Source organism: Triticum aestivum, chromosome 2B (assembly GCF_018294505.1).
Source record: "Triticum aestivum cultivar Chinese Spring chromosome 2B, IWGSC CS RefSeq v2.1, whole genome shotgun sequence".
In the NCBI taxonomy this organism is placed as follows: Eukaryota; Viridiplantae; Streptophyta; class Magnoliopsida; order Poales; family Poaceae; genus Triticum; species Triticum aestivum.
The window spans coordinates 695,279,879-695,307,363 of NC_057798.1; the positions used below are offsets into that span (position 1 = coordinate 695,279,879).

General features: G+C 50.0%; 1 protein-coding gene across 2 annotated transcripts; it reads left to right on the plus strand.

Annotated features, from left to right (window-relative positions):
- Positions 1 to 4,273: 4,273 nt before the first annotated feature.
- Positions 4,274 to 5,163, plus strand: LOC100192173 (protein FD). Of its 2 annotated transcripts, none has more exons than XM_044464638.1 (2): positions 4,274 to 4,679; positions 4,771 to 5,163. In XM_044464638.1, exons 1-2 carry the CDS (start codon positions 4,365 to 4,367, stop codon positions 4,879 to 4,881), a joined length of 426 nt encoding a protein of 141 aa, XP_044320573.1. In that variant the 5' UTR covers positions 4,274 to 4,364; the 3' UTR covers positions 4,882 to 5,163. The 2 variants fall into 2 exon arrangements, with proteins under 2 accessions (XP_044320573.1, XP_044320574.1); XM_044464639.1 differs by having other exon boundaries at positions 4,289 to 4,679; positions 4,792 to 5,163.
- The last annotated feature ends 22,322 nt before the right edge of the window (positions 5,164 to 27,485 follow it).

Below are 27,485 nucleotides of genomic sequence, written 5' to 3' on the forward strand. Positions count from 1 at the left end.
GTATTTTCTTGGATCTTAGAACCAAAATAATGTACCTATAATGGTTATGAATATAAATACAATAACATATGTTTATCAAAAAGAAGTTGACACACATGGGCGTAAACGATATGTGCACGTATGTCTCGCTTATAGCGAGGCGTAGGGTGCGCCCGCGTCAGATGCATCCCTTATGGGCCGGTGCAGCGTGCGGGAGGGCACAGGCCACATCCTCCTTTTTCCCCATGTTTCTTGTTTTCATTTTTTTATTCCAGATATTCTAAATAGATATATTACAAAAAAGACTGTACATAAAACATTTGAAGAAGTTAACAAAGCATTTGAAAAAGGTTAAATATGTATAGCGAAAATGTTTCTCGTGTATACCAAAAAGATACAATGTGTATGATCATGTGCTAACAAAATGTTAATCAAGCATTTCAATTTTTTAAATGTGTATGTATACTTTAAATATAAAAAAAAAATACAATGCGTATGGAAAAACATAGATAATGTATTTTAAAAAGTTAAATTTGTATTCAAAAGTGTTCCAGGATAGACAAAAATATACAACGCACATTAAATAAAAGTGGACATAAAAGATCATATATTGTAATAAAGTTGATTCTGTAGTTATGAAATGTTAAACATGTCTATAAAAATGTTCCTGGTGCATTAAAAATGTAAATTATGTTTACAAATGTTTGTCGCCATAAAATTGTTCACCGTGTATTGAAAAATGATCATTTTGTATTATAAAAATATTAATATTGTATTTAAAAATATTGAATGTGTATTAAAGTTTTATTAGATACACACCAAAAATATACTATGTGTATGAAAAAAGTAGACGTAAAAAATATATGTTTTCAATATATGTTAATCATGTATTTAAAAAATATTGAACTTGTATATGAATTACATTTTTTATGTATACAAAAAATGTTGAATATGTACTGAAAAAAGTTGAAATGTGTTGAACAAAAAAGAAACTGATGAAAATCGACAAAGAACCCCAATAAAACAAAAAGTAAAATTTAAGAAAACCAAAAAGTAAAATGAAAATCTGAGAAGACGAATGCAAAAGGATGAAAATAGAGAAAGTCAAGGAAAAAAGAATGTCGATGAAAACCAACAAAGAAACAAAAAAAAATGAAGAAAGAAAGAAAAGCAAAAAGGAGAATAAAGAATAAAAATAAAATGAAAACTAGTGAAAACCATGAAAGAAGAAAATAAAAACGATGAATTTTTAAATTTTTGTGATAAAGAAACAGAGAAAATCGAAATAAAGTATTAAAAAGGAAAAAAAACTGAACCAGACCGCCGGCCGCGTGAAGAGGGTCATATAAGACATTTCTTTTTCGACGAGGGGCAGGTGAACAAGCTACTCTGCTTCTCTACAGTAGTGGGTTGTACTTCCTCCGTTTCTAAATATAAGACCTTTTAGAGATTCAAATATGAAGTAAAATGAACGAATCTAATTAAAAAATTAAATCCTATTATTGAAGAAAGTACATTCTAAAATATGTCTATATACATCCATAAAAGCAACTCCAACGGGGTGACTCATTTCGTCCGCAGCCGTCCGTTTGGGTCGGTGCGGACACAAAAGGCGGCCCAACGCGCCGACCCAAACGAATACGCGTTCGCTTTTCGTCCGCGGGCGACCTATTCCCGACCCATTTTTAAGCCGGATTTGCGTCGGCGCGGACAGCGACGGACGCGCGGACGCTCGCCCTCTCCTCCCCGGGCCCGCCGTTCGGTGGCACATTGGCCTCCCCCCACCCAACAACAACCCTCACCCACCTCCTTCGTCGCCGACGCCACCGCCCATTTTTGCCGGCAACTCTGCAAGCTGTCGGCGCCTCCACATCTGCCCAGCAACGCCGCCCATTCCCACGTCGCCCACCGCCGCCGTCTTGCCACCGGGGAGCCGATTGCTTCCCACCCCCGCCCCCGCCCCATAACACAGCCGCCCCTGACCAAGAAGCCGCCTCGCCGCCCGGCTAGATCCTCACTAACACGCTCGTCGGACACCGGCAAGGCAGCTAGCTGGTCCGTGCGCGCCGCAACTCCCTTCGCCGGCCGTCTCCTTCGTCGACGCCCGCAAGTTGTTTGCCAGTTTAGCAAGATACAAATGGACTCTGCCGACGAGTTCTTTTTTCACAATTTCCTTTGCGACTCTGACGATTCATTGTCTGATGACGAGGAGGAGATATTGGCTGCCATATTGGTCCATCACCACCTCAAACAGCCAGCGGCCATTGTTCCATGGCTCCATTCCGGGCCACCTTCCGGCGTTGAATCGCAACCGAGAGAGCGGGCATTTCCTTCTTTGGAAGGACTACTTTCATACAACAAACCCGTTGTTCAAACATCAAAAATTCCGCTGCCGTTTTCGTATGAGTAGGCATCTTTTCAACCGTATTAAAGAGGGGGTGGTCGGCTATGATGAATATTTCGAGTGCAAAGAGGATGCCGTTGGTAAGATTGGTTTTTTCTCTTATCAGAAATACACTGCCACCATCCGAATGCTTGCATACAGAATGCCTGGTGATCTCATTGACGAGTACATCCGTATGAGCGAGTCTACTTGCCTAGAGTCCATGTATAAATTCTGCAAGGCTGTTATTGTTGTGTTTAGCCCTGAGTACTTGAGAGAGCCGACTGCTAAAGATACAGTCGGTTTGTTGGCGATGAATGCCAGCAGGGGCTTCCCAGGGATGCTTGGTAGCATAGACTGCATGCATTGGGAGTGGAAGAACCGCCCTTCTACTTGGCAAGGGCAGTATAAGGGCCATGTTAGGGCTTGCGCTGTCATACTAGAGGCTGTGGCGTCTCAAGATCTCTGGATCTGGCACTCTTTCTTTGGCATGGCCGGATCACACAATGATATCAACGTGCTTCAGCGCTCGCCGGTGTTTGCTAGGCTTGCCGAAGGCAACATCCCACCGGTGAACTTTACTGTCAATGGCCACAACTACGACAAAGGATACTATCTGCGTGACGGTATCTATCCTCAGTGGACCACTATTGTCAAGAAAATATCCAACCCTGTCGGAGAGAAGAGGAAAAGATTTGCTCAAAAGCAAGAGAGTGCTAGGAAGGATGTCGAGTGGGCCTTTGGTGTTTTGCAATGTCGATGGGGTATCGTCCGGTATGCTGCTAATACCTGGAGCACGCAGAAACTGTGGGAGGTAATGACTGCTTGTGTGATCATGCATAATATGATCGTAGAAGACGAGCGCCCGAAACATCTGTACGATCAAGGGTTTGAGTTTCAGGGTGAGAATGTTGTGCCTGAGCATGGAGAAGCGACAATGTTTGAACAGTTCATCCAATTTCATCCCGACATGCGTGTTTGGGAAACTCACGTGCAACTGCAAAATGATTTGGTTGTGTATAGGTGGGCTCATGTTGGCAACCAAAAGATGTATCTTGTTTTATTCGTTTGCAAAACTATGTGAGAAATATGTCAGACATTTTTATTTTTATTCGGCTTGTAAAACTATGCTATTTTTTTTCAGTTCAAACTATGCAAATTCATCAATGCAAAATAGGGCAGCCAACCGGCCACGCCGGCACATATGGGTCGGCGCGTTAGGCGCGTTGCCGACCCATATCTGAAACAGAACGGAGCCGGCCGGCTGGCCGATCCAAACGGATAAAAAACAGACAAAATCACCATCCGTTTGTGTCACCCAATTGGGGTTGTTTTTATGTTTTGTGCAACAAACCTGAAAAATAGGTGTTTTGTGCTACGCTAGCACCAAAAATAGGGGATTTTGCAATTTCCTCGGACTCACTGTAGTGAGCGAGTGCGACGAGACGAGTGGAGTGCCCGTACGTGCACTGAAGCCCGTGGCTGTGCGTGTGCCGCGAAAGGCGTTCTGATTCAGAGGTCCTGCACGCACGCAAGACGAGTACTCCTGCTTTCTGGCGGGACGTGACGGATGATGCCATCTCATCCAAATCCAATCGGATGAGCAGTGAAGCTGGACCGTCGGCGTCTTCCGTCTGGGCCCGTCTCTCTCTCTGCTTCACTCCTGTGTCTGCTTTGCAGCAAAGCAGCGAGCAGAGAGTTCACGTGGTGTGTTTGATTCCGCTTCAGATTTGCAGACTTCAGCCGGGTGGTTTTGTGTCACTAACATGCGGGCCATTTGGTTCTCGGACCCACACGTCAGTGATGCTAAGTGCTCTGACTTAAAGTCCGCGAATCCCACCCCGTTTGATTCGATGGCCCGCCCACCTAGTACCCGCCTATAGCTACACCTTCGTCCTCATCATCCTTTTCTTGACCTGTAGCTCCACTGTTTCATCCAGTTGCACTGCACGTCTACACCACAGCACAGCGCGCACACCACACGGGCGGGGCGTAGATAGGGATGTCGTGGGAGGAGCCCGGCAGCCCGCAGCTGAGCCTCAGCGGCTTCAGCTCCCTCCCCTCCATCTCCAGCACTGCCCATCCGCCTGCCCGCCTGCCCTCCCTCTCCCTCAGCATCGGCAACGGTAGTGCCGACGGAGAGGATCAGCAGCTGGGCGTCAGCAGCGACGACGGCCACAAGAGCATTCGGGCGATGAAGAACAGGGAGTCGGCGCTGCGGTCCAGGGCCAGGAAGAGGGCCTACACGCAGGAGCTCGAGAAGGAGGTCCGCCGGCTCGTCGAGGACAACCTCAAACTCAAGAGACAGTGCAAACTGGTACGCCTTCTTCTCTTCTTCTTCCTCCGGTTCCATCTCTATTTCTTGGTTGCTTGCTTGTGCATGAGTAATTAGTTAACTCAATCCCCAGCTTCTTTCTCCATCTCTTCAGCTTCAGTCGGAGATTGCTGCACTCACCGCCCAGCAGGCAAGCAACAAGCAGAGCAGCCCACACAGGAGAACCTCGTCCACTCAGTTCTAGCAACCGCTACATCAGGGCTGCATTTTCCTCTAGCAAGCAATTCATTAGTATTAGCAGTGCACTTGTAGTTGGTTCTTGGCCTCAATCAACTCAGCTGCCCGATCGATATGCCAGCGCGTGGTCCGTTTATCTCATGTGCATTTATCTGCATGTATTGCTGTGTGCACTAGTCAGACTGGATGCCTGGACCAGAGCACATGCAACCTGCCTGCGATTAATTGTGTTGCAGAGCACCTTTATTAATAATGCTGAATCGTAATCCAATTGTGCTTGTTAGCTTCAGAATTGGATCTGAGTAGCCCCTTGTTGGGTAGTTGATAAGTTGAATTGTTCATCTCCCATTTAATCACCAGCCAAAATCATCATCGATTGTGACTGCCAATCCGGAAACTGATCCTTAGCCCTCGTCATCGTTGTCATGGTGGTTGCTCGAATGCAAATGCTTCTTCTTTCGTGTAGCCATCTTGTGTGTGGCGTGTGCACAGCCGAATGACACACTTAAGCCATACAAGGGGGCCATGATTTTACTGCGCTTGTGTGTGCAAGGTCGACTGCGCTAGCACGAGGCATCGGGTGAGAGAAATTCTAGTGCTACACATCCTGAAGGCATTGTCTTGGTTGCTCGTGAAGTCTCCGGTGTTGAAATGGTTGATGTTGGACGCGGTGCTCGGTTGGTGTTTCTCAGGTTGTATACATCCGCAGAGCAATGTACGACATGATCGACGCTTCCTCCACGGCTTCTTCCTCTGGCCCGATCATGTCCTGGAACCCACTTGTTGACTCTCTAGGAGTTTAAGAGCAACTCCAACGGGCCGACCCAAACAGACACCGCTTTTGTGTGCTTTTTGTCCGTTTGGGTTGACCAGGCGGACATCCGCGTCCGCATTATGAAATGGGTTGGCTTGGCCGCCCAACGGAGGGGCAGACCCAAATGTGCGGGCATGTAAAAAAAAAGGCACACGAAATAAACTTAAAATAAACATAATTACATATAAGTGGCCAGTCAAACGCCGGCCAAAGTCCACTTAAACATAATTAAACATTAATTAAAACATAAAAAGAGTCTGCACCCGCCTTCTCCGCCCCGCGTGCTGCCCTAGACGCCGTGGCCTTGCCCTTGCCCTAGCCATCGACGCCGCCGTCGCCATCGCCGGTGAGATCGATGAAGACGGGAGCAGGGCCTGCCCACCCGAACGCCGCCTGGTATGCTGCCAGGGCAGCCACCTCCGGCGTCTACTGGGATGGTGGCATTGCGGCTAGGCGCGCGCGCGCGCTCCTCCTCCTCCTCCTCGAGCCGAAGCGCCTCCGCATCGTGCTGGAGCATGGCCTCGTAGCGCATCTGGTGCTCGCCGTCGTCCTGCTCCTGCCAGAGCCCATGCGCCTTCCAGCGCTCGAGGTGGGCGGCCTCCTGCTCCGGCGTCGCGATGAAGTGGACGGGGGGCGCGCTCACCAACTCGCGGTACTGGCCCGTCCACGAGTAGGCCTCCTCCGGCCAAGTGGGTGGAGGCGGGGAGCGCTTCCACGTCGGCTCCGACTCCGGCTTGGGCTGGATGGGCGGCGACGGTGGCGGTGGCGGCACGAACATTGGGGAGTGGACGGAGTCCCGCGCCGCCGACAGGGCGAGGGCTTGCTCCAGCCCATCCCAGCGCGCGTCCTCCTCGAGGCGGCTAGCCTCCAGCGCCTGCTGCAGGGCCACCTCGAGGGCGGCCTGGTACTCCGCCTCCGCCTCCTCGTCCTCCGGCTGTACCTGCGGGAGCGGCGGTGGGAACGGCGGTGGGACGGCGTCGACGCCCGAGCGCCGTTGCTCCTCGTGTTCGAGGACGAACCACGCCTCCCAGTTGGGAGAGTCGGCGGCGTACTCGGGCAGCCGACATTGCTCCGGCGTGAGCTGCGCGCGGCGCCGGCGCACCTCCTCGTCGTGCGCCCGCTGGCTCCGCGGAACCGCCGGCACCGGGATTCGCTGGGGATCCAAGTGCCAATGGTGCACAGCGTCACGTCGGGGTAGGGAGGGGCTGCCTGTACTCCCAGTGCCACCGCGCTTGGTGCACCGGGATGTGCAGGCGCCGGCGTTCCGGGCGGAAATGCGCCGGTGGTGGAGGGGGAGGGGGAGCACGGGAGGACGAGGCGCCGGGGGTGCACTTGCCCTTGGCCTTGCCATTGTTGCCGAAGATGCCCATGGTGGCCTAGGGTTTTCTGTCGCCAGCGAGGAAGCAAGGGAGCGGTGGGGGGCCAGATGTGGACGGGAGAAGTGGATGAGCCTCCCCCCCGCCCCGCCGCACGCGTGCTTAAAAAAGGACACTTCCTGAGGCTGACAAGTGGGCCCGCTGTCGGTGGTCGTCATAAGTAAGACGACCGGTGGCGGTTGGGTGGCCTACATGTGGGGACGCGGCGGATACCGAGGAGACGTATGGCGCATCTGCTTCGCGTCCGCGCCGACGCATTCCAGGCGCAATTTTGGGCTGGAAACGGGTCCGCGCGGACGCGAGGCGGACACAATTTACGTTTGAGTCGCCGCATTGGGCCTCTATTTTTGTCTGCGCCGACCCAAACAAACGCAGACGGATAAAATGGATCGCCCCATTAGAGTAGCTCTATGGCGACGGGAGGGGGTACGCCGATTGGGTTTGTGCTAGAGTCGTGGCGCCACGAAGGTCTATCGTGTCTGTCAAGACACTGTCTAGGTGTTTTGTGTCTCGTCGCTTTTCATGGCTGGAGTTCGGGCTAGACGAGGTTAGTGTTGCGGTTTTTTCTTTTGTTTTATTTTTTTCCCTCTTCTTATCCTTCATGTGATTCCTCTAGGTGTATGTTTGTTCTTCTCTACCTATCAATAAAAAGAAATACATAATTCTTTGCGTATTTGTGAAAAACACAGCGAACACACTAGCACACAAATGAAAATTTGGTTCGCTCCTTGGGGCGGCACGTGCGGTTCTTTCTTTTGTTCTTTCTTGTGTGTGCACGATCGATTGCGCTACCACTAGGCATCGGGTGAGAGAAATTCTAGTTCTACAGATCGTGAGGGTGTCGTCTTGGTTGCTTGTGAAATCCCCGGTGTTAAAATGGTTGATGTTGAATGCGATGCTTGGTTGGGGCTTCTCAGGGTGTATGCATCCGGGGTGCAATGTACGACATCGTCAACGCTTCCTCCATGGCTTCTTCCTCCGACCCCGTCATGTCCTAGAACCCACTTGTCGACTCTCTAGACGCTCAAGGTGGTGGGAGGGGGTACGTTGATTCGGTTCGTGCTAGAGTCGTGGCTGTGCGGCGGAGGTCCCTCATGTTTGTCATGACTCTGTCTAGGTGCTTTGTTTTTTTAGAAAAGGAGGATGACCCTCGGCCTATGCATCTGGGTGATGCATACAACCACTTTATTAATTATTCTCACAAGACCTTACAAAGTAATACCACAGTAAGACTAAAGTCGCCGTCTAAGCAACAAACTGTCGATACACCTATCCAGTTGATGAAGGGGCGCAGATAGCCTGGGCCTAATACTAAACAGACATCGTAGCCAAACTTAACATCTAAGACCTAAAGACCCATCCAGGACGCCTGTCGGGCATGGATCTCGCCGATCCGGCGTGCTCTCAGAGGCCGCCGCCGCCAACTACCACCGCTCCATCTTCAGAACTGTACTGATGCATCAACCTTGGTCGGTCTAGCTATCATCGACGCCACCACCGCGCCCAACGGCACCTCTGTCGGTGTCAAAACCGGCGGATCTCGGGTAGGGGTTCCCGAACTGTGCGTCTAAGCCTAATGGTAACAGGAGGCTAGGGACACGATGTTTACCCAGGTTCAGGCCCTCTCGATGGAGGTAATACCCTACTTCCTGCTTGATTGATCTTGATGATATGAGTATTACAAGAGTTGATCTACCACGAGATCGGAGAGGCTAAACCCTAGAAGCTAGCCTATGGTATGATTGTTATCGTCCTACGGACTAAACCCTTCGGTTTATATAGACACCGGAGGGGGCTAGGGTTACACAAAGTCGATTACAGAGAAGGAGATCTATAATCCGGATCGCCAAGCTTGCCTTCCACGTCAAGGAGAGTCCCATCCGGACACGGGACGAAGTCTTTAATCTTGTATCTTCACAGTCCAATAGTCCGGCCAAAGTATATAGTCCGGCTGTCCGGATACCCCCCTATATAGGAATCCCTCAGTAGCCTCTGAACCAGGCTTCAATGACGATGAGTCCGGCGCGCAGATTGTCTTCGGCATTGCAAGGCGGGTTCTTCTCCAAATCCGGTGCACCTGTCGCAGCAAATAGTGTCCGGCCTCCCAGTAAGGTTGTACTGCTCGGCTTCTATGCTTCACTAATGGCCACCTCCACGTGTCGATCGAAGACGAGGGGCCGTGGCATTTTTTACATTTGCCACCCTAATCCCATAGGTAAGCCGTCTATTTGAGGAGACGGGGATCCTCAGATCCAAATCACACCACCTTCTCCCAAGCAAGCATTCCGTAGAGCGCGTCGAAAAGAGGCCATCACATCATGACCGGTCGCCGCAGCCCTGCTCATCACTCCCCTAGCTCGAAACCAGGGGATTGGGAAAAGTGTTCCATCCCTCACAGCTGCCTAATAGAGCTGCAGACCAAAGGGTTCCTTCCGCCCGCATACATGGTCCCCGTCCGATCCGGACTAGCCACCTATAATGGCGGGGAGCAAGCGGAGAGATTCCCTAACCCATCTTGGGGGGAGCGAGTATGCCTCGTCCCATATCTGCTAAGAGGCGTCGGGTTTCCAATCCACCCATTCCTCCGCGGGCTCCTGGAGTTCTACGGTCTCCACTTGCATAATCTTACCCCCGCCTCCATACTGCACATCGCAGGTTATGTTGCCCTCTGTGAGCTGTTCCTGGGCTACGAAGCTCATTTTGAGTTATGGAAGAGGTTATTTTGTCTCGTCCCCCGCAACCAGGAGGGATCCGTATATCAAGTGGGCGGAGCCGAAATATGGCGCATCGCCTAGACCGGATACCTGCCCGGTACTCCAAAGAAGGTGTCCGAAGACTGGCCCTCAGAGTGGTTTTATGTCGATGACGTTCCCCTTCCGGACCCGGTCCGGACAGGCCTTCCTGAGTTTACCAATACTCCGCCGAAGAAACGCCAAAGCTGGCGCCCTCGGAGCCCCCAGGAGGAAGATAACAGGGAAGTCTTCTATCTGATGAGCCGGATACAAACCCTGGCCAAATCAGGATTGACAATAATCGAAGTTATGTCAATATGCGTAATAAGGGGAGTGCAACCACTTCAATATAGGGGAAAACCCATGTGGCACTTCAATGGAGAAGACGATGCCTCCCGCTGCAGTCGCAAAGGTCCGGACTCCGCCACATCTTTGGCGAGGATACTGTCCGAATTGTACAAAGGAGAAGAAGAGGAGTTCCTCCGCATTAAACCGCGGGATGGATTTTCCACGTATAACCCCCGAAGCTGGGTAAGTTGTCATCTTTTACTCGACTCTATCCGTTCTTACCTTCTTTGTCACAATTATTTACCTTGCCGTTTCAAAATAGGAACTAAGGAAGCCGTGAAAGAGTTCAACAACCCCTCTCCGCAGCCAGAGGATCCCGGTCAGGCTCTCGACCCCGGACTTGAAGAAGATCCGGACATATCCGTGGAATTCGTCGACGGGATTTTCTACCAGGCAAGCAGTGGCGGCTCTTTAGTGGCCATCATCGCGGATTATCTCGGACTGCTTCCCGTGTCGCATGTAAGTAATGTCGGGGTTCCAACCTTCAGAAAGAATTCTTTCGTTTTGTTGTACCTTATGCTCACATGCCGTACTTTTATAGAAACGACAGTCGGGACGCACGCGGATCCCACGGGGGCCTCTCAGCAAGAGGCGCCTAGACAAGGTAGGCTTAAATGGAAGGCGGTTAGGAGCGAGACGCGGGCGCAGAGGTATTCATTAAACTTGCCCCGTGGTTTATTTGGTCTTTTTGTCGAGGCGTGACGACTTTAATTATGTCCTGACAGGAAACGCCGGACTATGTCCGGGGACCCTACCGGCCACGCCTCCAGCATCCGGATTCCTGGACCGGATTCGCGGGCGGAGGCTGATGTGGGGACAGTGCCAAACTGTCCTCCTGCGGAGGATACGGATATGCTTTCCACCAAAAATTCTGAAGTGGAGAGCGCCATGAATCACCGGCGCCGACGGGCCGTACTCCGCGGTGGTATTTTTTCTGAAGAGGCGTTCAATGCCTTCAATTCCGGACACGCATATATCCGTGTTGCTCAAGATGGACTTGCCAGAGCAACGGACCAGTATGTGAAGGATATACGGGTAAGAGAATTTAATAAGTATGTGTAGTAGTAGCCCCTGAGACTTGAAACAGTTGGCACAACTAATTTAAGGATCATTAAATGCATAGGTTCTTGTAGAGAAGAATGCCCAGTTGTCTCAAGAGCTGGAGGAATGTAAGGCCCAAATGAAGGCCAATGTAGCTGAACAAGAGGAATCCAAAAAGGCTTCTTCTGGTAATAATTTCCTTCTACCAGTTTGTTTGTTCGGCATGGTTTATAAATCTGACGAAAGATTCGGCAGACAATCCCAGAGGAAATCCAAAAACTGTGGGAGATAATGAGCTGCATCTGTGAAGTGAGCTGAAGGCGGGCGAATGTGTGCTGACGCAGTCTATTCAGGAGAAGAATAAGCTGCAAGATGCTAATATCCGACTGAGCGTCAAATTGAAAGATGTTCGGGCTCATCTCGCGGACTCCGTGAAGGAGAACCGGAGGCTTCGACGTGGCATTTATAGTAAGTACTTGAACAAACTGTAGTATAGTTCGGCGAGGAGGCTTATTGACAAAGTTATGTCTCCAGGTATGTTGACGGGCCACCCTGAAGAGGAGATGCCCGGTTCTGCAGGCGATATGCTGCAAGAGCTTTCACAACTACACGAGCGAGCTCGGCAGGTGATGCAGGGTATTGCCCAGGCTTTGTGGCCGTCTGCTTCCCTGCCAGGAGGCATGAGCGAACTTGCAGAGATGCTCAAAGGAGCACGGCAGTGCTTTCGATTATGGAAGATATCAGCTTGCCGGCAAGGTGCGAGAGAAGCTTGGGCCATGGTGAAGACGCGATACTCCAAGTCTGACCCGAACATATGGCCGAAGTTGGACCGGGTGGGTCAGATGGACAAGAGGTACCCGTTAGTCTGGTATATGACCAAGTAGCATTAGCTACAAAGTATTCCCAACAAGATTTTTAAGCTAGACAACCTGTTGGATGGTATAGAGGAAGAGTACACCCAGTCTAAATGACTATGTAATTTGAATGGGCTCATGTACTCCCTAGCCGGATTGAAAATCATTTGTCATGGCAGACCTTTTCGCTTCAGCCCCCGGATCCGACAGCCCGGGGTGTATCCGAATACCCACACAGTTATGAAAACCTGGGTTATGCGTGGAAACCAGGCGTAGGGGTCATAAGTGCTTGAACAGACAAGTACCCAACTAGTTATGTTATATTACATGGATAGTAAGAAACATCTTCCAGAGAGAATAGTTCCGTTAGGGGTTCCTTTCTCTGGGTGCGCATGCATCGATGTGCATGTACGAACTGCAAACAGAAGCGCAGGAAACAAAACATCTGGGTATTTTCATTGTAATGAACAAGAACATCTTTTGTTCACCGGCCGAATATTCCCTTAAGAACGCTAGCTTTCGGCTTCACCCAGTCTGAGGTACACATCCAGCTCAACCGGCAGTAACAATCACAGAGGTGCTCCCCTTATGCCCTAGCCGAATTAACGGGAACGTAGGGCATAAATACAAGAGCCAGGCAACCCAGCATGGCCAAAACTTAAGTCATATCGATGCATATAATGGTGAAGAAAAGGCACATATGGAGAGAAAAATGCATATGTGGCTGGCAAGGAGCCATTAAAGTAGTTGTATTTAGCTTCCGAATAGGAAGCCCCCAGGTATAGTGTGCACGCATAATGCGGCCGGAGTGCTCAGGGCATCCTTACAGTTTTAAGGATGTATGTTAAAAGGAAAATGGAGGCGAGAAAGGAAGAAAGAGAACATAATTGAAGAGGCGGAGTTAAGGAGACGAACACTGGGTTCGACGCTAGGCGTAGAATCTCCGGAGTCTGGCCGCGTTCCATGGGTTCGGCTCGAGTCTGTTATCAGATGCACTGCATAGACGGTACGCTCTTCCGGTGAGAACTTTATCAATGATGAAGGGACACTCCCACTTGGGTTTGAGCTTGTCCTTCTTCTTCTCGGGGAGGCGTAGAACGAGTTCGCCAATGTTATAAGTTTTGGCCCGTACTTCTCTGCTTTGATACCTTCAAGCCTGTTGCTGATAGAATGCGGAACGGGCTTTAGCGACATCACGCTCCTCCTCCAAAGCATCTAAGTTGTCCTGCCGATCTAGCTCGGCTTCCTTCTCTTCATACATGCGCACGCGAGGTGAGTCATGGATTATATCGCAGGGCAGCACTACTTTTGTGCCGTACACCATAAAAAATGGTGTGTATCCGGTGGTACGATTTGGTGTGGTCCGCAACCGCCAGAGTATGGAGTCGAGTTCCTCGACCCAATGCGTGTCTGATTCCTTCAAGGATCGCACTAGTCTAGGTTTAATGCCGCTCATAATAAGACCATTTGCACGTTCGACTTGACCGATTGTTTGGGGGTGATAGACAAAGGCGTAGTCGAGCTTAATGCCCATTTTGCCGCACCAGGTTTTCACCTCCTCGGCTGTAAAATTCGAGCCATTGCCAGTGATGATACTGTGGGGGACACCGTAATGGTGTACAACCTCCGATATGAAGTCTATCACTGGTCCGGATTCGGCAGTTTTAACTGGCTTGGCTTCTATCCATTTGGTGAACTTGTCCACCATGACCAATAAGTATTTTTTTCTTATGGCTTCCCCCTTTAAGGGGTCCCACCATATCCAGCCCCGAGACCGCAAAGGGCCAAGTTATAGGGATTGTTTGGAGAGCGGTAGGGGGCATATTGCTCTGATTGGCAAATAGTTGACAACCAACGCAATGTTGGACAAGGTCGTGCGCGTCCACCCAGGCTGTCGGCTAGTAAAATCTCATCCAAAAGGCCTTGATTACGAGAGCTCGGGCTGCCGCGTGGTGCCCGCCTAGTCCGGAATGGATTTCGGCTAAGAGCTGCCGCCCTTCCTCTTCGGAGATGCATCGTTGGAGCACTCTGGTGGTGCTCTTTTTGTAGAGCTCTCCTTCATGGACTTTGTAGGCCTTAGAGCGTCGCACAATACAACGTGCCTCATTTTGATCCTCGGGGAGCTCTTGCGTATTTAGGTAGGCCAAGAAGGGCTCGGTATGACAACCATTATTTCGTGGGCCGAAGGTGTTATTTCGGTGGGAGAGCCTCCGATTATGTCAGAAGGTTCATAATCTGGGGTTGTGTTCGGAGACGGACTAATAGTGCCGGACTTCCCTTCCCATGCCACGGACGGCTTGAACAACCTTTCCAAGAAGATTTAGGTGGGACGGGGTCGCATTTGGCACCGATGTGGGCGAGGATATCGGCCGCTTGGTTATTTTATCTGACCACATGGTGGAATTCGAGCCCCTCGAACCGAGCTGATATTTTGAGGACGACATTGCGATAGGCCTCCATTTTTGGGTCCTTGGCATCAAAGTCTCCATTTACCTGAGATATTGCGAGGTTCGAGTCCCCGCCCACTTCGAGGCGTTGGATGCCCATGGAGACTACCATCCGAAGACCATGCAACAGAGCCTCGTATTCGGCTGCATTGTTGGAGTTTGTGTATAATATTTGGAGGATGTACTGAACCGTGTCTCCGGTGGGGGATGTCAGGACGACACCCGCTCCCAATCCGGCCAGCATTTTAGAGCCGTCGAAATGCATGATCCAATTTGAGTACGCGCCGTACTCCTTAGGGAGTTCGGCTTCTGTCCATTCGGTGAAGAAGTCAGCCAGTACTTGCAACTTAATAGCCCGCCGTGGTTTGTATATTATGTCGAACGTAAGGAGCTCAATAGCCCATTTAGCAATTCGGCCTGTTGCATCACGATTATTTATTATGTCATTGAGTGGTACTTCGGAGGCCACCGTGATCGAACACTCTTGAAAATAGTGTCGTAGTTTCTGGGATGCCATGAAGACCGCGTACGCTATCTTTTGATAGTGTGGGTACCGAGATTTGCATGGAGTGAGGATAGTGGACACGTAATATACCGGCTTTTGGAGCGGGAACTTGTGTCCGTCTGCCTCTCGTTCAACGACGAGCACTGCGCTCATGACTTGGTTTGTTGCGGCTATGTATAATAGCATGGGTTCGCCAATGTTTGGCGCGGTCAGGACTGGGTTCGTGGCCAAGAGTGCCTTTATTTCTTCCAGTCCGGCCGTGGCCGCATCCGTCCACTCGAAGTGTTCGGTGCGTCGAAGAAGGCGATACAGAGGTAGTGCCTTCTCTCCTAAGCGGGAGATAAAGCGGCTTAAGGCAGCCACACATCCAGTTAGTTTCTGGATCTGCTTGAGGTCTGTTGGGATAGCCAACTGTGACAGAGCTCGGATTTTTGCCGGATTGGCTTCAATTCCTCTATTGGAAACGATGAAGCCGAGCAATTTTCCGGAGGGTACTCCGAAGACACACTTCTCCGGGTTGAGCTTGATGTCGTATGTTCGGAGATTATCAAATGTAAGCCTCAAGTCATCTATTAAAGTTGCAACGTGTCTTGTTTTGATGACCACATCGTCTACGTAGGCCTCTACTGTCTTGCCGATTTGTTTTTCCAGGCATGTCTGAATCATGCGTTGATAGGTTGCGCCGGCGTTTTTGAGCCCGAAGGGCATGGTGTTGAAACAGAAGGGGCCGTACGGAGTGATGAAGGCCGTTGCGGCCTGGTCGGACTCCGCCATCTTTATTTGATGGTATCCGGAGTATGCATCGAGGAAACACAATGAGTCGTGTCCTGCGGTGGCATCGATTATTTGATCAATGCACGGGAGGGGGAAGGGATCCTTAGGGCAAGCTTTATTGAGGTCCTTGAAATCGACACACAAGAGCCAGGATTTGTCCTTTTTTGGTACCATTACCAAGTTTGCTAGCCAATCTGGATGTTTGGTGTCTCTGATGAATCCGGCCTCGAGTAGCTTGGCTAGCTCTTCTCCCATGGCTTGCCGCTTAGGCTCTGAGAAGCGTCTAAGAGTCTGCTTGACTGACTTGTATCCTTTCAGTATATTGAGACTGTGTTCGGCCAGCCTACGTGGGATGCCCGACATGTCTGAAGGATGCCAGGCGAAGATATCCCAATTCTCACGCAGGAAGTCTTGCAGTGCGGTGTCTATTGTGGGATTCAGCTGTGTCCCGATAGAAGCTATTGTAACACTACAAAAATTATGATTTGGTTTTTTTATTAAATTCTTTATTTGATTTAAAGGGGATTATTTGAAATTTTGCTAAAAGAGGGGCTCTCCTTCTCAAACCATTTTTATGAAAAATACTTTTTTTGGAGTTCTTCTCAATGTTGATTTTTGGTCTTCAGGGTTCTTTAACATGTGTTGGGTCAACAAAAATTATGTTGGGTTGTTTTAATATTTCTTTTATTAAAAAGAGTCTCTATAAATTATGGGTTTATTCCTTCCCACTCATTTTTTTTCTCTTGCCATGACCTATGTTGAAAACTTCCTTCCAAATCCTCTCCCTACTTTGGGTCAAGTCAAGCACCCAATTCCAGCAAGTCTCAACCTCTTTTAGATTTCCTTTCTATTTATTTTATCCTCAAATCTTTTTCTGTCATTTAATTTGGACTCTTGGTATTTACAAAGGAAGTACCAGATCCTTTAAGCTTCTGAGCCCAAGCAAATTACCCTAGCTAGTCCTTAGTACCCTCAACCAAGATCCATCAAGATCCACTGGTCCACAGTTCAAAATTTTCAAAATATGCTTGCTGCAAGTTTGAACCAGATTTGCCAATTTTGGTGAAATTCATTCTTTTTCTTCTCCTAAAAATCTGAGATAAATCAGGAAGCCTCTAGATGCATCAAGAGGTCACCTCACCAAGGATCAGCTCAAGAAAAATTTTCCACGTGACCAAAACATTTCGTTGAACAGCTGGCGTGCACTGTTTCTTTCAAAGTTCAGAGTTCAGTGTTCAAGTTCCGTCGTCAGTGTCGTTTTCTTCAGAGCCGCAGCGTCAATCTCGCTAGTGCTCGCTCTGGCCTCTTGCTCCCTGCTCCTCCTTCTTATCCATCGTGCCGCACGGTCATTTGGACGGGCGTGGGCGTCGGTGGCGACGTGTCTCGCCAACGCCGGCGTCTTCTGCGGTGGACGAATCACCCGTGGCGGCCAACAGGGGCAAACCTTGCCATACGGCGCCGTCCACCACTGTCCACACCACCAAGAGCTACCGCGTAACTGTCCTCTTCCCCGTTCGTGCTGCAGAACCGTCGCCGTGGCCTGAGAGGCACAGAGCGCGCTCTCTGCCGCCGACGTGCCCGTGAGGCCGTTCCGTTGAAGGTCTGGAGTATCGCCCAAGATGAACCAAGATTAGCCTCGGGATGGAACCAGTAGACCAATCTGCAGCTGCCAAGTCACCTAAACCTCCCGTCCAGCCTCTGCCTCGCCGTAATCGCTCGCCGGAGATACCCCGTTCTTGGCAACCACCTCGACCGGCTATAAAAAGAGGCCTCGAGCTCCTTCTCGACCTAGCACTACCCCTCCACCACGGGCTCCGGCAAGATCCTCTCTAGTGAGAGCACCCCCGCCTCCCAAACGGCGTCAGTAGCCTCCTAGTGCACCCACTCCTCTAATCCGCGCTTCAATTTGGCGTCTGCAGCCCTCCCCGGTGAGATCCATCCTCGACCGAACCGCCGTCCGCCGGAGAAGAGGCCGCCGTCGACATGGTGCTCGCCGACGACCAAATCCACCACCCACAGACGCGGGAGAGCTCCGTGAGTCTGTAGGTACCCTCCACTCCCCCTGGCTCGCCGTGGACCGACACCAACGACCACCACAAGCCTCGGGCGCCGGCGGGACTCTGTTTTGGTTTTCAAACCTGACGGGTGGGACCCCCTCGTCAGCTTTTTCTTTTTTTAAAGCGTTTTCTGAAAACGCCTTCGGGCAAAATACGTTTTCTAACTGAAACGTTTTCTGTCTTTTTCTAAACTAGCCCTTGGAAAGTTTTTGTTTCATTACAGATTAGTCCCTGGACTAAAACCCTTATACCTTTTAAACAAAAGATGATTTTGAGTTGATTTTTTTCTATCATCTTTATTTTTCTATCTAGTTTTTATCATATTTATTTGAAAATTATTTGGAACAACTTTTATGCACGCATGGTATTTACGTTAGTATCCGATTTTTTTATAACGTAGATACCGAAGGAGGTGACGGAGCCGCAAACTTCACCGAGCTAGACTCCGACTACTCCGAACCAGGTAAGCATGTTTGAACCTTTGATATGATGAGTGTTTTGCATGTTTCTTGAGTAGTGTTCTCATGGCATGACTTTATATGCATTAGTGAAATTTATATTGCGTGCAAGGTAAGCTACAAGTGAGCTTCGAAATTTGATGTGTCCATATGACGGTGAGATAACCTGATCATGTGGTGGAATGATAGGCTGTAAGCTGGTATTGTTGAAGCATGCCATGCTTATGTCAACCTTTTAACTCCAGTATTAACGTGGATCAAGTCATGTTCCCGTTCGTCCCCTTTTTCGTGCTACCACATGTCTTCTGCAAAGAATGCGGTCTAGTCAGTTGCAAACCTCTTTCCTTGTACACACCAAATAGAGGGGCCGTGATGAGGGTTCCATGGCCCTGGATTAAAGCCCATCATCCGGTCAGGGGGCATGGGTGTTTCCGGTTGGGACCGAGAGGGGGGCACCCCTTAGAGCGCGCGATATAAATTTGATCCCATGCTACTCGAGGTTATGGCCTCCCCGTCTTAAAGTTTTTCTTGACTGTTGCCTAGGGTGATTCTTGTGGCAGCGGAATGTGGAATGGGTGTGTACTGGTTAGATGAGTTTCTTCTAAAATACCGTAAACAGACTAGTCCTTTGTGACTACGGAAATCCGTTGGCTGTGGGTAAAGAGTACAAACTCTGCAGAGTTAAAACCATTTGAGTAACCGTGTCCACGGTCAAGGACTGTGATCAACATATCAATGTCAGTGTCAGTGTCAGTCTCAACGTCCGTCTCATCGTCAGTCTTAGTGTCAGTTTCAGTGACAATCTTCGATGAATAAACATGAGTGGTAAACCTGGCTGAATGTTATTCCTGTGGATGGACTAACCCGTTTATTATTATGTAATGAGTATTTCCTTGGGATGATTTAAATTCATGAGCTACTTGAATTCGAATGGTGAAATATAAGCCCTTTATGTGATGTCGCTCAGACGTCCGACTGTGGCATTCTCATTATTTACTTTTGATATAAGCCCTTTATGTGATGTCGCTCAGACGTCCGACTGTGGCATTCTCGTTATTTACTTTTGATATAAGCCCTTTATGTGATGTCGCTCAGAAATCCGACTATGGCATCCATGGTATTTACTTTCTTTATAAGCCCTTTTCGAGATGTCGCTTAGACGTCCGACTGTGGCACGCACTGTCATTTATATTTTAATATAAGCCCTTTATGTGGTGTCACTCTGACGCCCGACTGCGGCATGTTAAATTTATTTTTACCTTTCGAGGCGTCGCTTCAGACACCCGATCGGTCGTCAGTTATTTTATTGGGATTTCGGGAGGACTACCGCCTGACTTCCTTTTTATTTAACAGGCCGTGCAAATTTATTATCTGAGTGTGCATTACTAATCTTCTCATGTGCATCATGTTTGCATTTGTTATATCTTATGTCCAAACTGTCTTGCGAGTACATTCAAAGTACTCACCTGGCTTTTTGTTTTGGCCAGATATTGACGAAGGCGATCTTATGGATGAAGAGTACGATAGCGAGTCCGACGCCTAGAGGAGTCCCAGTCAGTCATATACGCTTCCGCTACCCAAATAAAATCATCGAGCCTCACTTCGGCGCTCGATGAGCTGTAAGATTTAGGAGTCATGTCACCCACGTCACTATGACATATCCACCACCACTTTTATTACGAGTCAGTAGTTATGCCACCATACCTCTTGTGTCATATCCGGCTTTATGTATAATATCGGCGTGCTTGTAATAAATTATTGAGCAGCCTCAGCTCAACCTTGTATAATATTTAGTACTACTGGATTTCTGCATCAAGGATTTGTCTACTAGTAAGGAAGATTTTCCTATACTGGTCTGATAAAATGGTCGATTTTTCAATAAATATTTTATTGGAAAACCGGTCCTGACAACCTTGGTACCAGAGCCAGGCTGACTGTAGGAAGCCACTAGGTGTGATCGCTAATCGGTTATTAGCATAATAAGTGCTTTTATTTATCATTTTTGCAAATGTAGCAATTTTCTGCTGGTCATCATAAATTTATGATTTGACTATTCGAAAAATTTGTCTACTTTTGTAGATGGCTGGCAGCGACTGTGAGTCACAGGTATTCGCCAATGTACCTGAGGGGTTTATCAAGCTTCTCGTCTCCATCACCAAAGTCGCAATCGGGCCATCGGCTCGTCCGGAAGTCACACTCTACCAGCACAAGATCAGCGACAGCGTGTCTATGCACCAGGCCGCGGTGCAATTCAAGGGAGGACGTTCTGAGTCATGCTGCTTCCGATTTGTGGGAAGGGCCATGCCTACGGAGAGGCATGCCATGCAGATGGCTGCCCGTGAGGCGATAGCTCGTCTCCAGGATGCTCTTCCTTCGATGAAGACTCGTCGCTACCGCTACCTCCCATGCCACGTGCCATACACATGTCACTATGCGTTTGCTTGTGCTAGGGGGGAGAGAGATGAGGCTATTGAGATGTTGGTTGAATATCTCAAAGCTCTTGAGGCAGCTTTTGATAACCTCGTGGACGACTTCGTGGCTGCTCGTATGGACTTCGTGCAGGGCTGTTCCGCCAACAGGAGGGAGCTCCTCCATACATCACCACCACTGACTTACGTCTCGTCCTCAGCATCCTATGCACCTGCCATCTTTGCCAATGCTCGCAGCCTGCCTACCCCTGAAGAGTTTGACCAAGTCATTGCTCCTACTCCAGTCAGAGCTGCACCACCTACCACACCCGCACCAGCTCCTCAACCCAGTACTTCACGCCTGGAGCCTATTAGTGAGGAGGAGGTTGAGTCTCCAGCATCACTGGGTCTTACCCTTGCCAGGCCGAGGGAAGTTCTTACCATCTCTGACTGAGTGCGCCTAACAGCCATGCGATGTACCAGCTTGTATGATATGTTTATATGTATATAGGTTTGGTGAGAAGTAGTTTGTGTGCGCATCATGTAGGAACTCGGAGAAGTGCACTAGCCTAAATAACATGTCAGGAATGTGTACGCACATCCTGAGTGATGTATTGTATAATTACTGCTTGCGTGTAAGATATGTACTAGCGGTCCTTCTCCATGCGCAATCAAGTATTTTCTTGAAAATCTAGGAGTTTCGCCTTTGCAATATTGTTTAATTTTGCCACTCGGTTTTTCTCATAAGTTCTGCAAAAATACCCCAGAGTGGAAAATGCCTCGTCCCTGGACTCGTTCCATGCCAAGTCCACCGGAAGAAAATTATGGTACCCAGACAAGTACCAATTTCACACAGGGGCAGTCAAGTCAGCAAGGCAGTGAAGCAGCATTTTCTCAAGTATGATGCCTTTATGAGCAAAGCCAGTAGCAGCATCAAGAAATGATGAACCATGTGATCAATATGGAAAATCACCGTGGACCATATCAACAGCATTCCAAATTGTCTGAACTACAAAAGACACGTCCCCCAACGTTCTCTCACACTGATAGACCTCTTGAGGCTGATGATTGGCTTCGAGATATTGAAAGGAAGTTAATTATTGCACAATGTTCGGACCGTGAGAAGGTACTTTATGCACTTCACTACCTCACTAGAGCAGCTGCATCATGGTGGGAAAATTTCCTACACATGCACCCCAATGAAAATAACATCACCTGGGAAGAATTTAAAGAAGGTTTTCGTGGGGCGCACATTCCCAGAAGCATTATGAAGATCAAGAAAAGGGAGTTTGATGACCTCAAGCAGAGAAGCATGACAGTGACTGAGTACAACAGTCAGTTTACTCAATTATCCCGTTATGCCAACGAAGAGCGTATGACTGAAAATAAAAAGATGGAAAAATTTCTGGACGGTGTGGCACCAGCACTTAAATGCCAGCTGGTCGTACACACCTTTACGGATTTCAAAACACTTGTGGACAAAGCCATTACATTGGAAAATGAGCGCCACAGCTTGGAGGATTTTCACAAGCGCAAAAGAGACAAGACTACTCATGCTCGCAACAACCGGAACAAGACTGATTTTCAGAAAGGTGGAGCAAACAAATCCACGACAAATGTTCCACGACCAAACAAAAATTTTCATGCAAGGGACAAGGATTTTACATATCGCCCAGGTGTTACTTGCTACGCTTGTGGAGAGGAAGGACACTATGCCAAACAGTGCCTAAAGCCAAGAAACTCGGCCCTCAAGCCGAACAACAGTGGAAAGAATTCAGCCCCCAAGCGTAACAACTTCAACCCCAATAACAATCACAAGAAGGGTCACTTGAACCATGTGACCAAGGAAGAAGCACAGAATGCCCCACATATCGTAGTCGGTACATTCCCTGTCAACACAATACCTGCCACGGTTTTGTTTGATTCTGGAGCTTCTCACTCGTTTATTTCAAAGAAGTTTGCTTTGGAACATGATTTTTCGATGCTTCCCTTGGAAAAAACCATGATCATCAAGTCCCCCGGTATTAAGCAAATCACTCAGAGTTACTTCCAAGGTGTGGATATTGAGTTTGAGGGACTAAAGTTTCAGGCAAACTGACGGTGTCAAAACCGGCGGATCTCGGGTAGGGGGTCCCGAACTGTGCGTCTAGGCGGATGGTAATAGGAGACAAGGGACACGATGTTTTACCCAGGTTCGGGCCCTCTTGATGGAGGTAAAACCCTACGTCCTGCTTAATTGATATTGATAATGTGGGTATTACAAGAGTAGATCTACCACGAGATCAAGGAGGCTAAACCCTAGAAGCTAGCCTATGGTATGATTGTTGTAATGGTTGTTGTGTCCTACGGACTAAAAGCCATCCGGTTTATATAGACACCAGAGAGGGCTAGGGTTACACAGAGTCGGTTACAATGGTAGGAGATCTACATATCCGTATCGCCAAGCTTGCCTTCCACGCCAAGGAAAGTCCCATCCGGACACGGGACGAAGTCTTCAATCTTGTATCTTCATAGTCTTGGAGTCCGTCTGACGATGATAGTCCGGCTATCCGGACACCCCCTAGTCCAGGACTCCCTTAGTAGCCCCTGAACCAGGCTTCAATGACGATGAGTCCGGCGCGCATATTGTTCGGCATTGCAAGGCGGGTTCCTCCTCCGAATAATTCATAGAAGATTGTGAACACCAGGATAGTGTCCGGCTCTGCAAAATAAATTCCACATTCCACCGTAGAGAGAATAATATACACAAGTTCAATCTGCTGACGTTTTCTATGGCATGACGTCACACCACTACCAAGCCCTTACTTGAATCGTTTTTTTACTTTACCACCTCCGCGCGTTTAGCGAAGCGGTTTCCTTGGCACGTCTTGTCGAAGCAGAGATCGTGTTCCCCTTATTCCGAGATTCTCATCAATACGGATGTGGGTAACCCAACCGCGCCATTGATGGTGGCACTTGGGAGATAAGCGAGTTTTACCAGGCCAGTGGGGACGCATAGTTTTCGTCCGCCCATATAAGGGGATTAGGATCCACCCTTTCACCTACGCCTTCTTCCTCCTTTGCTTATCCATCTCCGCGCACTCGAGCTCCAGCGCCCAAGCCCGCACATCTCGTCTCAACCTTCTCCAGTCATGTCTAGAGCGGGAGGCAAGTGGATGACCTCCTCTGTTACGGAGGGGCACATTGAAAGACTGCGCAGCGCCGGATATCTATCCGGTGACATCGCGCATCGGCTGCCCCACGAGGGGCAGCTCATCCCCACCCCCAGGCCCCATGAGAGGGTCGTATTTCTTCCCCATTTCCTCCGTGGACTGGGCTTCCCATTGCATCCCTTTGTCCGGGGGCTCATGTACTATTACGGCCTGGATTTCCACGATCTGGCGCCAAACTTCATCCTCAACATCTCGGCGTTTATCGTCGTGTGCGAGGCCTTCCTCTGCATCCAGCCTCACTTCGACCTGTGGCTCAAGACCTTCAATGTCAAGCCGAAGGTGGTGAAGGGCACTCAAGCAGAGTGCAGAGGCGCCATGTTGGGTAAGATACCAAACGTCGTCTGGCTCGAGGGTGCCTTCGTGGAAACCATCAAGGGATGGCAATCGGGGTGGTTCTACATCACCGAGCCGCGTGACCCTAGATGGGTAGCGGCCCCCGAATTTAGATCTGGGATCCCCATGCGGCTCTCCTCTTGGAAGGAGAGCGGCCTGACCTGGTGTGATTCGGAGGAGCTGACCGGACTCCAAACCTGTATCCAGAGGCTGGTGAACAAGAAGCTCAAGCTTGTCAACCTGGTCCAGGTCATGCTCATCCGCCGGATTCTCCCGTGCCAAGAACGGGCATTTAAATTGTGGGAGTTCAATCCAGCACAGCACCAAACCTTGAGCAGGCTCTTCGACACTAGGTACGAAGATGCCTGGAAAGTGCTCTTCAAGGGCGCCGAAGCCCCCGCATCCGCCACCGAAGATCGCGGATTTCGCTCGCAGCATCAAGCTGACAAGGTAAGTGATTCTACCCCTATACGGGACACTTGCTATTCATAGTTTGACTCTATGCGGGTTTCAATTTCCCCTTTTCCTTTGACAGGACTGGATGAGGAAGGCGGAGCAGATCATCTGTCCGGCTCCTATGCCAGAAAACCCAGTAGACGCCCGTCTAGTGGGGCTGCTGGTTCCGGCACCGCACGTGGTGCCGGAGAAGAAGGCCAAGAAGGAGGCCACGGGTACTCGAAAGAGTTCCCGTTTTCAGGTGTCCGACGACTCCGAGGCGGACTCCTCCCCCGAAAACGAGGAGGAGAAAGAGGACTCTCTCCCAGAGGAAGGAGAGAGGAAGAGGAAGGCTTCCCCAACAGGGGAGGCCGAAGGGTCCAAGAGGGGAAGGACTATTCCCCCGGACAGCTCCGCCAACGTCAACGTTGGCGACGAAGAATGTCCCTCAAGGGCCAGGCCTCCGGCGAGATCGTAAGTATCCGGATTCCTGAATGATTTATAATTTCTCTTTTGTGTCACATAGTGTCATTCTAATGCCGCATGCTGCCTGTAGTCCGGCCGATGATGATCTCCCCGCTTCATCGCGCGGGTTGCTGGCTCCGTCGGATGTAGACTCCATCCCGACCGCCTCCACCCCTCGCGATGCTGAGGACGCCGAGGTGGGATCCCAAGAAGGGACCCACCAGGGGAGGCTCCGAAGGCGCCACAAGGCAGCCTCCCGGACTTTGCGCCGGACTCCACGACGGAACCCGCAGTGGTTCCGGAGTCCGGCCGGCGGCCCCTTCACAAGAAGGGCAAGACCGTGACGCCGGCGGCCTCCGTCCAACCGGAGGCGCCGGACAACTTGTTGGAGGTGCTCAAAGGCGCTTCCATCGAGGAAGGACACCGCACTATTATGAGTGCGGTGATTCAGAAGGTGCAGCTCGTCAAGAGCGGGCTGACCGAAGCCTGCAGTAGCCTTCTATCGGGCTTTGAGGTAAGAAGTTAAAAATATGAAATATAATACCGCATAGACAGTAGCCCCTGATGCTCGGTTCGGTGTTCTGAAAGAAAAGCCGGACTGAGGATCTAAAAAAGATATACGCAGGTTGCTAAAAAATTATGTCAATATGGGTTTGCAGGCTGCGCTGCTGACCTCTGCCGCACTGACTGCGGAGGTCGGTGCTTTGAAGCAGGAGCTCGAACGGTCCGAGCAAGAGCTCGGCCGTGCCAAGAAGCAGCTCGAGGACAAAGAAGGTGAGTAACACCACTTTGAATTATTACCTTACAAAAAAGGATTTAGGTTGCGATAAAAATAACAAGGATAACGTGGGTACTGCAGGGCCACGAACGAGGTGGCAACCCTGAAGGAGGCCGTGTCCGCGGCCGAACACAATGCGGCCGCGGAACGGGCAGAACGAGAAAAGCAGGAGGCACGGGTGGCGGAGGTGCGGCAAGAGCTCCCGGCTCTCATGGAAAAGCATGAGAGTTTGGAGCGCGACTCAAAGACTCGAGAGTCCGAGCTTGCCTCGGCTCTCGAAAGTGCCAAAGCCGCCAAGGTCGAGGCCCATAAGGCCCTTCAGGAGATTGAGTCGGTGAAGAAGATAGCGGCGGGTAAGGCATTTTTCATGCAAAGCAAGCATGTGAATGTAAATTACGTGTTACTTACCCGAATTTGGAGCTCTCTAGGGGCGTTTGCAGATCTGCCTTGCAGCGTGTCTGATGCCGCCGCATTCTACAGAGCCGAGGAGGGGAGCTCAACGGAGAAGGTCTTCTGGTCTGAGTACGCTGAGGCCGGCCATCCGGTGCCCCCTAGTGACCAGCTGAAGCAGCTGGTCGAGCTCCACAAGGTAGCCGAGCAGGCCATGAAGGGCCTCATAGTCCGGCTGTGGCCTGGAGAGGCCATGCCTGGGAGCTACTTCGGCCTCGTGCGGAGGTTGGTGGATGCGTGCCCCTGGGTGGAGGTCATCAAGCGCTCCGCCTGTATTGAAGGTGCTCGTCGGGCCCTTGCCCGCGCAAAGGTGCATTGGGGCAAGCTGGATGCGGAGAGGGTTATCACTGACGCGCCACCAACAGGCAAGGAGTATCGTACGCCCGAGATGTACTATAAGACTGTCCTGAAGGGTGCCCGCAAGATTGCGGATGAGTGCCCCAGAGATGTAATTATTGAGTAAATTCGCAATGTGTTATCCTGTGCGCTGAAAACTTTGTTCATATGCGCTAAGAAACACTTATTGATTTAAAATATTACCTTCTGTGCGGCCGTTTATTAAATCTGAGAGATGGCAAGTCGTCGGCTTCAGCCCCCATGCCACGAGTGCTGGGGTGTTCGGGATAAACTTGAGCACTCTTGTTCCCATTTTTGGGTCCATCTAGGGAGGCGCTCAACACAACGAACAAGGCAACCGGACTTATAATGCTTGAACACTCTCACTTAGCCATAGAATTCTATAATTTTAAATTTCGGCGAAGCCCCTAGTATTCGGAAGACCGAATTCGGGGCGCTATCCACGCCTTGGCTGGACATTATCCGGTTCTTCGCTCGAAGCGGCATAAGTCTTTAGGGACTCGAAAAGACCTCTCGAACAACGACCAGTCTCTCGCCTTATCATGACAGTCAGTTTTAGCTTTCTCCACTGAGGCGTTAACCCGGCTCAACCGGGGTGCAATCGCAGTGGTTCTCCCAGTGCTACCTTAGCCGACGGAACGGAACGTAAGGTGCCAAAACATGGGAGCCGGGCAAACCCAACTATTGACCCAAGACATGATTCGGAGCCGATTCATATAATGCTATAAGTTCGGGGTGCCGCACTTGTGAAAGTGTTCGGACTTATC